At 41.1% G+C, this 13,488-nt stretch overlaps 1 protein-coding gene and 1 long non-coding RNA gene across 2 annotated transcripts in view; one reads left to right on the plus strand and one right to left on the minus strand.

The window, feature by feature from the left end:
• The window catches only part of ADAM28 (ADAM metallopeptidase domain 28), a 54,850-nt gene extending 41,553 nt beyond the window's left edge, over positions 1–13,297 (plus strand). Inside the window, exons 16-25 of the mRNA XM_020780350.3 lie at positions 22–178; positions 1,494–1,574; positions 2,469–2,547; positions 4,334–4,436; positions 5,471–5,567; positions 6,450–6,515; positions 6,979–7,035; positions 7,413–7,481; positions 9,152–9,220; positions 10,545–13,297. Of these exons, the coding sequence (XP_020636009.3) occupies positions 22–178; positions 1,494–1,574; positions 2,469–2,547; positions 4,334–4,436; positions 5,471–5,567; positions 6,450–6,515; positions 6,979–7,035; positions 7,413–7,481; positions 9,152–9,220; positions 10,545–10,577 (811 nt within the window). The 3' untranslated portion in view covers positions 10,578–13,297. The remainder of the gene's footprint in view (positions 1–21; positions 179–1,493; positions 1,575–2,468; positions 2,548–4,333; positions 4,437–5,470; positions 5,568–6,449; positions 6,516–6,978; positions 7,036–7,412; positions 7,482–9,151; positions 9,221–10,544) is intronic.
• On the minus strand, positions 2,206–4,335 carry LOC144584176 (uncharacterized). The gene is made up of 2 exons (XR_013538271.1): positions 3,435–4,335; positions 2,206–3,083 (listed from the first exon to the last, which is right to left on the minus strand). It is a non-coding gene; the product is annotated as an uncharacterized LOC144584176 (long non-coding RNA).
• Positions 13,298–13,488: the final 191 nt, after the last annotated feature.

Raw genomic sequence — 13,488 nt, forward strand, 5'->3', positions numbered from 1 at the left:
TGAAAGTGACTTCTTTTCCAGGGATCTAAAGTGTGGCAAACTGTATTGCACCGGTGGTTCCCGAATGCCTTCGACGGGAAGTCTAGTGTCTTTTGATAGCTGTAAAGCCAGCTTCCCAAGCAAAGGTCAAGAGGATGGTGGAATGGTCAGTTATGGAACAAAATGTGGAGAAGGCATGGTAAGTTTAGGGATGTCTCTGATGAACCGTTAATTGCGCTCGGTGGAACAGGTCCTGATGACACCGTTTTTGTACAGATCTTGCTCAAAGTGCTGCAAGAACTACAAAATGAACTTGTCTTTCCTAAACAGCTTGCCAAGCAGAGCTGTATCACTGGGGAAAATACGCCTTGTGATGCTGATTATGCCTTTGACTGAAGCCTGTTTCCCAGTTGTGTTTCTCTATTCTAAATGTGTATACAACGGCATCCTGAATTCAATGTCTGAAGTATTTTATATCAATTAAAGGTCTGAGGGTTTCCTCTCAGAGCTTGGAAGTTACTTTTTCATCACAACTTCCAGAGATTCCAGCCAGTGTGGTCCTCTACCAAAAAAGTAACTTTAAAACCTTAAAAGCAAACTTCATGAGGCATGATGCTGACATGAAATGTCAGGCTAATTGCTAAAGTTGCAATAATCTTAAGAGAAGGCTCAGAGCATCTCTGAGGTTGCTTAGGAACTATGTCACCTTTGGTCATCATAAATTGGTTCCTTTGACTTAATATATGAACATTTTATGAATATATGTTCTCTCTCCCTCCCCAACCATTTGATGACATCTTTTTTTTCCTAAGCATCCACCTTAGCTTCCATGATAGTATGATGATGTGGGACATCTTACTTTGTAGAATACTCTCCTGGGAAATGTAAAAGAGGAATGGCGTATTTGTGTGGGCTCACTGTGACTTCTGAGTGATCCTCTTGCCAACTTGGATATAAATAAAAGTGAGCCATTTAATGACTGTATTCACGATCGAATGGTTGTTGTGGGTTTTTTGGGCTCTTTGGCAGTGTTCTGAAGTTTGTTCTTCCTAACGTTTTGTCAGTCTCTGTGGACGGCATCTTCAGAGGACAGCACTCTGAAGATGCCAGCCACAGAGACTGGTGAAAAGTTAGGAAGAACAAACTTAAGAATACTGCCAAAGAGCCTGAAAAACCCACAGCAACCATTTAATGTCTCTTCAGAATTACTTCGATGGATATTTCCATCGAATGCAACCTCGAGGTTTTGTGAGTGTAGGCAAATTCAAGGGAGTTACATAGCACTCTGGATTTTGACCATGCATCGAGAACTCATTGACCTCCAAATGTTCTGGGATTGCAACTGCTATGATCCCTACCCATGGGCTAAGATCAATGGAAATTACAGTCTGACAACATTGAGAGGATTGCAGGCTGTCCATCCCTCCCATAGGCAGCAGCAATGGGCAATTTCGTGTTGAATCTGAAAGGCTGGTGTCTTCTCCTGTTGACCAGCTCTGGCTTTTATCTTCTAGGTCTGCTATAATGGCAAGTGTATTGAGATTGAGAGAGCCTACAGGTCTACTAACTGCTCCAACAAATGCCAAGGACATGCTGTAAGTTAAGGGATGAATACATTTTCTGCTTTGAGATGCGTCTCTAGAGATCTTTCCCTCTTCTGTTAAACATGTCTACCTACCATCTTTACCTTTTATCTCACAGTATTCTCCCAGGACCCTGTTCTTCAATGATCCACTGAATCTCTCTGATGAAACCTTTGGTTTCTCTTGCGATTGGGCATGAATCCTCATGCCCACTTTTACTTTGTAGCTTCTGGCAGATGCCAGCATGTAACTACCCATGGCTGTTTATATATTGCTGTTTAAAAGGCCATGCTCTGCCTTTGTATTGGAGTGAATCTGGATTAACTATGCAAAAGCAGTCAGACCTGTTTCTGGAAAGGAATCTGAACTGGTGGAGATCCATGTTTGACTGCAGTGGCAGAGTCCCACAGTTGGTACTTGAGACTGAGGAGAGTTGATAGGAATCCCCTGATATATCCTCCACATCGGTTTCACTTCCCCCTGGTCTGAATAGGCTCAGGACAAATGACTGGGGGTGAGAGATGATCTCAGGGGGAAGTGAAACCAATGTGGAGGAAATATCAGGGGGCTCCTACTGACTCTCTTCAGACTGAAGAAGCTACTTGGATGAGTAGTGAAACTCTTTTTCATTTACTATTTCTGCTTTTTATGAATGTGTGTTAAACAATATACCAAAAATTCTGGCATATACCTATACAGCCCTGAAAAGAGTCACCATAAATTAGATGTTGTTGTTGGTGGTGGTTGTAGTGGCGATGATGATATCTTGATTTAATGTATGGACATACTGAGTGTCAGACCTGAGAAAATGACAGTTTAGGATAAATTATTTCAATGAAGGGTAGAGAAAGAATCGTTTCAAACTTACTCATTCTGGAGACTAATGTTAGGTTTCTGTTGTCCTAGGTTTGTGACCATGAGCTCCAATGCCAATGTGAAGAAGGATGGGCACCACCAAACTGTGATGGTCCCACAGCAAACAGATGTAAGTTGAAGTCAGAAACCTGAAGCCTCATTTCACCTTTTCTTTCCTTAACTAGTCAACACAACTGGTTTAGATTCTGTAGTTCTTCTCTGAATCCCACTTGAATTTTCTTCTGCCTGCCTTGGTTTCATACGGAAGGTGAGAATTTCTTTCCACCAATGCCCCCACATGAAATTCATGCACCTTTTAATACATCTCTTCCTAATGTGCTCATTAGGATAATTGGGTTTCAAGCCTGCTGAAGTTACTCATCCTTGGCAGGCGTTGTGTTGCACAATGTGTAACTACAGTGGCAGGGGAAAACACCAAGAGCCGATGCTACTGGAGGTGGCTTTCCTTTGCATTATATAATCTCTCAATATCTTCTCCTCACCTCAAAGTTCAGTAGCTTTAGTCTGGCTTTCATTGCTCAAAAACTGTCTCCATTACATCTGGAAAACACACACAAATATGTGCAGTGCTTTTTCCGCATGACCACACGTTTTGATTACTTGATGAAACTAGTGGCCCGGCCATTTCAAAATAATAGTCAGCTCCTCCGATGAATGTCTAGGGACGTGGTGGCGCTGCGGGCTAAACTGCAGTAGCCTGTGCTGCAGGGTCAGAAGACCAAGCAGTTGTAAGATCGAATCCACGCGACGGAGTGAGCTCCCGTCGCTTGTCCCAGCTCCCGCCAACCTAGCGGTTCGAAAGCATGCAAATGCGAGCAGATTAATAGGGACCACCTCGGTGGGAAGGTAACAGCGTTCCGTGTCTAAGTCGCACTGGCCATGTGACCACGGAAGATTGTCTTCAGACAAAACGCTGGCTCTATGGCTTGGAAACGGGGATGAGCACCGCCCCCTAGAGTCGAACACGACTGGACAAAAACTTTACCTTTACCTTACCTCCGATGAAGGAGTCTCTGATAGGGAACCTAAGTAATGCAACCAGCCCAAAATGAAAAGGGATACCTTCACTGTAGAATTCTTGTTGCATTTTAAAAAATTCAAGACAGATGCCGCCCTTCACTCTGCAGGGAGTAGAGTGGCTAGTGCAATAGCAGGAGTCAATAGCACAATGCCCAGAATCATATTTGGTTATTTATGCTGGTGTGAGTGCATGGATGTTTGCCATAGCAGTGAATTGTAGCTACTTGTGTTTGTTATCACCCACCAGTCACATAACTGTGTGTACAGTGAGGAATCCAAGCAGTGACTTATTAGCTAGGGGTTATTTGCTGCCGTAGTTTATTCCCTTGCACCAGTGATGTAAATAACCAGTAGGATTCTGGCCATTATAAAATACCAAGAACACATTCTTAAACTGTGTAGGTTTTAGTGTATTAGTGACAAAATTCTCCCGATGGAACAAACGCTCCTAAGGGGAATTGTCTATAGGGGAACTAGAGGATATGCTTAACACAGGTTCAAAAGAGCTGCTCTCTCTCAAGAAGTGAAAGATACTTTGTTTGCAAGGCGCACTTTGCCTTACTTGCATATCTTGTATTTAGCGTGCTTTGTTTTGGCATTGGTCATTGGAAGATAAATGCAGGCTAAATTTGTCAGTCTGATGGCTATGGGACATACCACCAAGGAAAGGTCATTAAGGAAGGGAAAATAGATTAATACTGTAATAAGAAATATACGTTCCTTCTAAGGAAGCACGCATTGATTGTGTTTTACATATAACAAATGTAAAGGTCTGGGGCAGTAGGATTTCTAGCAATTGTCTCTGGGGTTCCTGCAAGATTTTCCTTCTGTAAAACCTCAGCACTATCTCAGGAGTCCTTTCTTTTCCTTTGCAGATATCATCATCATTGCTGCTGTACTGGTGGCCCTTGCGGTCACAGCAATCATCATTGCCATCCTGGTCCGCTATCAAATTTTAAAGAAGAAACAGAGTCAAAGGTGAAGCTTTAAAGCAAACCCATTCTCAGTTGAACTTTCTCTTAAGTGTCTGTTTTATCCAATTTTTGCCTAGAATATACACCCCCCCTTCCCAGCCCGAAGGGCTTTTGGAACAGTTTGCGCATCTGACAAAGCAAAAGAAGAAGTAGGATAGTTCTTAAGCTCAGGCTTAGCATCCAAAACAACATGACATAAGAGAGAAAGGAAGAGGAAGTGCAGAAAATGAGATGAGCAGAAATGTATATCCCTATGTTCTGTCCTTTAAAATATAGGATCACTCAATGATCAGTGTTGAGAAAACATTCATCTTTAGGAAAAAAAGTTTTTAAAAGTTGCTGTGTAGATAAAAGAAGCCCAACAGTCAAAGGGAACAAAATCCCTTGGACTTAACCAACTTCCTTCATATAGCTGGATCTCTAAGAAAGCCATACCCACTTAAAATAGAAGGGGGTGTTGCCATTTTAGCCTTTTTCTTAAAGAGGCAGAGCTGCAAGGGGAGACTTCAAGCATTCAACTTGCGACTGAATTCAGAGGTAGAACTACCAAATCGGTGAATAAAAGCCATAATCAATAGGTCACCAGAAGGAATTATGACAGAGAAACACAGTCTCCAGGATTATTCTGAAGGGAGCTGATGTGGAAACCTCTAATCAGCCATAACAATAGAATTATAATGAAGGTTTTCTTTCCATTTTGACAGACCTCAACCTCTTCCCCATAACTATAAGACTCTGCTCTTGGAAGCTGTCACATGCTATTGACTTCCATCAATAACTATAATCATAATAATTATAAAATCTCTTCAACCACAGTTCCATGAGAATTACTATCTTCTCTTCAGCTTCAGCACTGAGCAAGAGAGTCCTCAGCCTTCCATACTGAAGTTTTTCAAAAGCCGGGAAATACTTGATGTGCCTGTTAAATCTAGTTAGACATTGGCTTTGATGTTGCTGAGTGCTGAATGTTTAAGACAATTAGTACAGATTACAGGTCTCATGCTAGTATTTAATGGTTCTTGGTGTTGTTGTTTTTAGTATCCACAAGAGTGCACCTGGAGCTACTAACCCAGGCTTCTCTGGTCAAGAGCAGAAGAGAAGACCTAATACTGTCCCTGCACCTGGACCGCCAGAGGTAAGAACCAACACAAATGGTTTAAATAAGAGACACATGAACATAGCATAGGCATCCTTCAGTCTCGAGAGACTATGGTAACATGCTCTGAATCGAGGAGTGTCCTCTCCAGAGCATGAAGCCCGGGTAAGGTAATATGGAGGACAGGCTGTTACCCAAGCAGCAGATCTCCCCTCTCCACATTGCTGAAATGGTCCAATGGAAAGGCAAGAGCCAATACAACTGGTTCCAGCAAGTCACAGGAGTTGGCAGAACGACACGAACTGCCTTCAGGACTCCAGCTCCAGATTTTGCCTCGAGGTTAACTCCTGAAGCCTTTTCCATGAGTGGATATAGCCACAAGGCAGTGGAGGTTTGGAATCAGAGTTTTCCTTCTCCTAGATGGGCTAGGACACATGAACAACGGGACAGCTAAATTCACTCTGAGTGAGTGTGGTAGATTGGGGTTATGTGACTTAACCCACAAGGCATTCTTTTTTTTTTGAACTTTAGACAGTTTTGCTCCCCCCCCCCCCCGATAGACAATTTTGAGACACTCATGTTACTCCATACATGCAATAGCGAGAACTTGAGGCTAACCAAAAAAATAACTTTTAAAAATGAAAAGGTCGACAACAAAACTGACTAGTTCAAAGGTCTTCCAAATGCAACCCTGTTTGGACTCTCTTTTTTGATGACACTTGCTAGTGGAAGATCATGAGGTTTATCTGGACTGGCATCTGAATATTGCCAGCTGTCACTGGAAGTTTAACTCCTCCCCAAAGCTTCTTGCTCCCACAGCTTTTGAGAATGGGGTGAGGAAGAAGACAATAAAAAAAAATAAGGAGACAATAAAACAAAGATTAGATGTGATCTAATGCTCTGATCATTTCACATTTCTAGGTCAACTCGACTCGATTTCTCCTTCCGCCACCTCCACCTCCAGCAAACAAGCCACCACTTCGTGTTGTGAGTAGAACTAAATGAAATATTTTTACTTAGAGGCATGACACTGATCGCTTAGTCAAAATCAAACAAACCAAATCAAATATGTTTAATATGGAATTGCATAGTATAACCATGAAAGCAAACATTCAACTGATACTGTTTTTAAAACACATACGCTTCAAAAAAGAAGAGTCCACAATTGATCTTGTGCCTCTGTACTGATGCACATCTCATTGAGTTCTGCAAAACTTACTTCCAAGTGGGCATGACCAGGATTGAATTTGCTTGATTCACTTATATATAAACAGAAAATTGGAACATCACAGAGAAAACAGAGTTAAAATCATTGTCCCTAGCATGCTGCTGTTTATATTCAGGGACTCCCACCTCCTATTTAGGTGAATATTTGGGTCATATGACACCGTCTGCAGATATTCTCCATGCTGTTACCATTAATCTGGTGTTACTTCCCATTATGTCTCAGAATATACCAGATGAACAATCCAGCCACACCCCAGCCTTCTATCAAAACTCCAGAATGGTGAGTAGGACACTTGAATAAAGGACACTTGTATTAGATAAAAGTTCCATTGCATTCAGTCTACTATTTCCGAGGGTGAAATTATAAATTACAAAGACCACATCCTTAGAATGTGATCATTCATTGCAAGAGATGACAGTTTACACACTGAAAATGAGCACTGTTCGGTGACATTTGCTGCAGAAAGACAAGCTGGGCTTAGAGCAAGAGAAGAAAATGGAAAATGCTCCCAAGGCAGCTTCTCACTCTTGCCTTCCTTGATATCCCTTGAAAAAATGAAGGCTTCTTCAGACAACTGTGGTTGTTCTCTTGATATCCCAATGTTTCTTGACTATTGTATGTAAATGCAATAAGTTCCTCTTCTTCTTCTTTTCCAGCCCATTGTCAAACCAAATATCCCTCCACCTCCAGTTCCGACTGCCTTGCCTCCTGTCACAGGGAATACTGTAAGTCAGCTTCTTAATCATTGGCCATCCAAGATGGGGCTCCTCTGTTCTAGCTGAAGGCTGATGGGCATAAAATCAAGGGGTGATCTCAAAGCTGTTCAGCCAGTGGAGAGAGAGCTTAGGATCGGTGGGGGGACGGGAATAGTGAAGGACTTTCAGATGTGGTCACCCCAAGTGTCTGTTTTGATGGCTGAAGTTATGTTCCATGCTGAAAGATTTCCCCAGGCTGCTACCTCAGCTTCTCATTCACCAGCAATCCCCTCTTCTTCCAACTGCAGAGAGTTGAGACATTTTTCCAGTAAACTGGTGCTTTTCTGGAGAGATGCTAAATTGTAAGAAAGTTATTAAGTTAATATTTGCTCTTCTCCTGGTACCCTCTTTCGAATTAAGTGTGCTTATCTGTGATATTAAAAACACTTTTCCACTCCTTCGAGGACTCTAAAACCTCTAACGTTTATGAAAGAAGCCATGTAGGGATTTTCATTTCTTTAGAACAATTTATTATGTGAAAAACCTAGTATGTCATGAAGAACTTTAATTGTCTAGACTTTTCTCTCATACATTTTTTAAAATAACAAGTGTTTCACCTTGTTTTCAAATGGATCCATCCTCTGCCCCATGTGAGTGTGGTACAGTCTCGATGCAAAGGCTATACCACTTCATTTAGAATGTCTCATTGCTTCTAAATAGGGAATAGGTTGACTGATTTTTATGCCATACATATTTCTCTCTTTGTAGTTGCTTGAATTGCTTTTAATGTCCATGCGTGATGTGTTTCATAGTTTCACAATATCATGCATGGCATCACTTTACAGCCCGTTCTTGTTCTTGTTTACTCGGAAGCAAACACCATTGTGTTCAAAGGGAATGACATTGTTCCGTATTAAGCAAACATCCAGCTCCCCAAAAGTTTTACTTCTCTCTGAAATGAAGCAATTTTGCTGTCTTCATTTTCTTTTCTTCCCTTCTTTCATCCTCTTGTTCCCATTTTGGAATTTCTTTTCCATCATTTCAGTAGTTTTTTTAATTGGCTACCTGATCACTGTGAAATGGTGATGGATATTATTTAATTTTCTTTCAATTTCTCGTTTCTTATACTTTCCAGTCCAGAAAAGCTGCATGATACATAGGAAGCCAGAATGAGTTGTTTTCTTTCTTCCTCTTTTTAAAAAACGACTGTAGTTTTCTCAAGAAGTTATTTTTTAATGAATGAAAGGATAGTCATTAATTCTTTTTGGCCAACTTGAATTTAAGGGAAGCGCGCACACACACACACACACACACACACACACACACACACACACACACGTCCTAACAAAAATATCCTCGTGCCCCAACTTTGAAGATTTCATCAAGATGTTCTAGTTTGGGGGGTTTCCTCCAAAAAAGCAATTTCTTATCTGTCAAATTGAATGAGAATGACATGAGAGAATGTGCAATATATTTTTGGCACGGCATTATGCCATGCTGTGCAGCAATAGTTGATTTTGCTTCTTGACCACAGTATGGCAGTTCTTCTGTTTAGAACAATAGGTGATGAGTATATGGAGGATATTTAACACATCGACTGCAATCCAGTAGTGGCATTTCTTGGGACGAGGCTACTAAGAGTGACTGAACGAGGACATTAAGTGACATTTGCTTAGGACAATCTGGCACTTCTCTTCCAGGTGGCAGCCATGAAGGTGATTCCAACTCCTCACTTCAAGTCGAAGGCACCACCACCTCCTCCTCCTCAGGTAAGGGGGCAGAGATGGTTTAGAAACCTGAGTGGTTGGCATAAGCAATAAAGGGGGCAATTTACAGTTTACGATGGAAGAATAAAAGAGCCGGGACCCCCTCCACATGGCAAGGTGACTCGGGGAAGGAATCCTTCCAAGGGATGAACTTGACAGAACAGGAATCCTCCTTTATTTTTTTTACATCACCTGTCTTCCAAAACAGACTCACCTTACCCCACAGGATTAAAAACAAGTATAGATTAAAAGCAGGAATAGAGGGAAATAAGCATAAGTGTATAATGTTAAAGAACAATTGAATACATTATAATTTTATGCTAATGAATTAAAAGGCATTAAAAATCAGCAGAAGACTTGAATAAACCAGGAAATGCCCCTTTCTCAGCAGGCAGAAGGCTGCCTCAACACAAAAATCTTAAGTGTGTCTTACTATGCTAGGTTTACTCAGAATTAGGTAAGATCACCAGGACTTACTCCCTGGTAAGTGACAGGAACTAGGGACTGTTCTGTGATATAGTACCTAGATTGTGGAACCTTCTGCTCTGGGAGGTCTGGCAGACTTCTGCTTCCCCAGTGCTGTGGGGCATTTCATTTTTGGAAAGCTTGTGGTGCATCAAGACATTGGATTTCCAGTGTTATTTGTATTTTATTTTTATGGATGCTTTGCTTTATTTATCCTCTTTCTTTAAGGGGAGGATGCATGGGAGTATCGCTCTGTGTTTCTTAATTAGCATGATGGCTTTATTGTTGTTCCTATTGGCATCTTGTATAAGCCCCCTTGAGTATTTTGAAGATCAACAATAAATGATCGTTTCAGTGCAATTCTAACCAGTAGATCTGCTGTCTGGAATAACTCTGGGTGAAACAACAACAACAATAACAAAACCTTCTGCTAGTATACTCTTGGTGAGGGCAGGGCCCATCTGTCTTTGGGGCCCGTGATATGCCCATGGGAAGCACTATGGGTATAAATGTCTAGTGAATCAGTAGTTCATGCATAAGAGTTCATTCACTTAATCCCCTCTGATTCAATCAGTCCCAGCCTAGAATTAATGTACAGTATCTCATTTCCTCACTTTTGGTTTCAAAGGAGAAAAAAATTTAAAATGACAAAAAACTGACAGGATTTTCTCAGTAGATTCTCTTCTAACTGATACAAAAGGGCTGTAGGAGATTGCCTGTCATATCTCTCCCATCCTGCATCACACAATTAGGATTATTCTGAGTGTTTAAGACTACATACTTAGAGATTTGGATCTTGTTTGTTGTAATCCCATGCTGACAGTTATTTCAACTCATCATTTCACTGCCTTTCTTTTTTAAGGCACAGAAGCCGCTGGGTAACCCCAAGGTATGAAACAAAGTTGAAGGACCAAACCAATTCCTTTCCTCTGGTTTGAAGAAGACGTTGCGCTTTCTTGGCTTCAAAGGAGCAAAGAAAAGGGGCTTTCTGTGGAAAGTTCAAACATTTCTCTGAAAACCAGGTTGTCATGTTTGCCTTTGAGCATCCTCTCCAGCAATTCTGACTCTCGAGAAAGAAATGGACAGGGACTTCTTCAGCCTGGTCCTGTGACATCCACGGCGGTCAAATTGTGATTTGAGCATTTTATTCCTGCTGTAAATCTGAGTGGATTTTTTGTGTGTGTGTGAATTGTAAAACCAAGCCGAGCAATGTTAACCATCTAGAAGCGATTCTGTTTCTGCACCAACGGTCCTTGTCAGTCTCTGCGACTTGTCACTGCCATCCATGAACAAGATCTGAGATTTCAGAAAGTTGCCTGAAAATTTCACGGGACTGGAAATTGTTCATATCTGACCAGTGTACAGATAGATGATGATCATCTTCTTTTTTCTTTTTCTTTTTTCTGCACCATGGAGTAAAACTTGGCCTTATCTAGTGCCTCAAAAACAAACAAATGAAGCCATCCACTTCATCGAATTATTTGGAAATACAACCTCTTCTGTCAACTCCTTTATCAAGAAACACAAAAGCAAACTTCAGACTTCAAATACCTGGTGTCATATTATCTACCATGAATGTCCAGCAGCCATGTGTAATCTTGCAAGGATTGCCAACGTCTTTCCAAACCCACTGTTGCTGTGTTTCTAATAGTACTTGATCCCCATCTGGGTTTTAAACTCTATGCAGCTCTCTGCCCTCTCAGATGTTGTGTGTCTTAAAGGGGCAAGGGCAGGCCAGATGGCAATCTTAAATGATAAAGGCCCCCACCCACCCACATAAACACTTGAACAGACCACAGCATCTTTGAGGTCTTTATTTGATCATCTATTTATGTTAGAATGTAAACTTTAAAAAGATACACAAAAACACTAGTGTGTGAATGTTCATGTCTTTCATCTGATGAAATCCTCTTTGAACACCTGTTTTTTAATATAGGAAGTGAAGCACCTGGGAGTTGTGTTTGGGGGTTTTTTACTCTATGGAACAGTGTATATTTCTCTGTGCGTGTGTGTGTGTGTGTGTGTGAGAGAGAGAGAGAGAGAAAGATGGGGGAAAGAGAGAGAGAGAGAAAGAGAAAGAGAGAGCTCGTGAATGGGACAAGAGTGAAATGGTTCGAGATGAAATTTAGATAGGAACAAAAACTATCATTTTAATTTAACTTTTTTAAAAAACAAACAAACAAAAATATAAACAGGCACACAAGCAAGGCCAGAAGAATATAGTCTTGTTAGATCAGGAGGAAAAAAAGAAAGAAAATTGAAAGAAAATGGAAGAAAAATTTCTCCTCCTCCTCCTCCTCACAATGGCTTAGGTAAAAATATTTCTGAAATCAGATCTATCTTGACTGCACACCCTCTCTCCCCACAGATTTTGGAGCTCTGAGTTACCGGCTCTTATTTCCAGGATGGACCAATGTGGTCATGGCATTCTCTGAATTCATTGTTAAAGTATTGCATAGGGCCCCACATTTGTTGAGTTCCTTATTGTCTTCCTCTCCTTTGATTTCACCAAAACACCTAGATAAAAGACACACAGTCCAAAGCACATCTGATGTGCTCATAATGCACAGATATAAGGAAGTGAAGACACCATTGGTGAGATTCTAAGAGAGGGGGAGGCAGAATCTCAATCCATTCGCTAAGCCATGGTCACCAAATGCGTCTTCTCCATCATGGTTTCTGTAGCTGTGCAAAATTCACTTTGCTCAAAAGTTCTGTGTCTCTGAAAACTTGTGTTCCCCCTCTCCCCCATTTATGAAGCTAAGGGTGGGCTTACAGAGCAAACACAAAAACACAGACTGATAGATCAAAGACACAAACAACCCATCCGAGGCTGCTATTTTCACTCACCCTCCTAACAACAGTCTTGAAAATGTACAGAATTTCACCCAGAGCAAAGTTTCACCCAGAGCAACAAAATAATAATAATCAGATAAATCCTGACATCTTGTGGGGGGGGGGATATGTGTTATCTAATATACTGAGCTAGAATGAGCCAAGTTAAGATTTACATTTCTGTGTGATTCCATCAAGCCTTTTTGTGGGGTGTTCAGTGCGCCAGTGGTAAAAAGTGCAGTTGGACATCAACAGACCTCCACACAGAGAGCCTCCAGATGCAATCCTGCCTATGGCCCCACGCAGGCTGCTTTGTGTATAGCAATGCATTACTGTGTGTCTGTGTCAGCATTGCAAAACCAGGCTGGAGGCGCAAGGCAAGCTTAGGACTGCCATTTGTCTCATTTAATACATATGCATGTACAACTCATCCTTGCATATTTTTGTGATCACTGTTACATCTTCATCATCTGACCCTGCCAAATGGTGAATGTAGACTTCATTGTAGTTCCTTAGAAACAGCTCTCACACATTTCAAGAGTTTCCTACTTGACTGTGTTGTTCCTCTGGGCTTGTGACTTTCTTAATGATTATCCCTTCCCCCCCCTGTTCTCTTGCCTCCCCATAACTGTAATTTTTAAAATATATGCAAGTTTGCAATTGGTGAGTAGAGGTTAAATATTGTTTTGTTATCTATGAAGAATATATATTTACAAATATGTCTGTATTTAAAAGGTTCTTATATAAAATAAAAACATGTTCTTGAAAAAAAAGTCAAAATATATTATGGTGTCTGTCTCATTTACATTCTGAGTAGTTTGGTTCAATTATGGCACCCTGGAGCAAGCATGAGTTAATGTAACTCATTGCCACTAGACAAAGATGGGGCAGTGGGTAAACTGCAATACTGCACTCAAAACTCTGCTCATGACGTGAGTTTGATCCTGACAGGCTCAGGTAGCTGGCTCATG

The sequence above is a fragment of the Pogona vitticeps genome, chromosome 8 (genome assembly GCF_051106095.1).
Source record: "Pogona vitticeps strain Pit_001003342236 chromosome 8, PviZW2.1, whole genome shotgun sequence".
Lineage (NCBI taxonomy): Eukaryota > Metazoa > Chordata > Lepidosauria > Squamata > Agamidae > Pogona > Pogona vitticeps.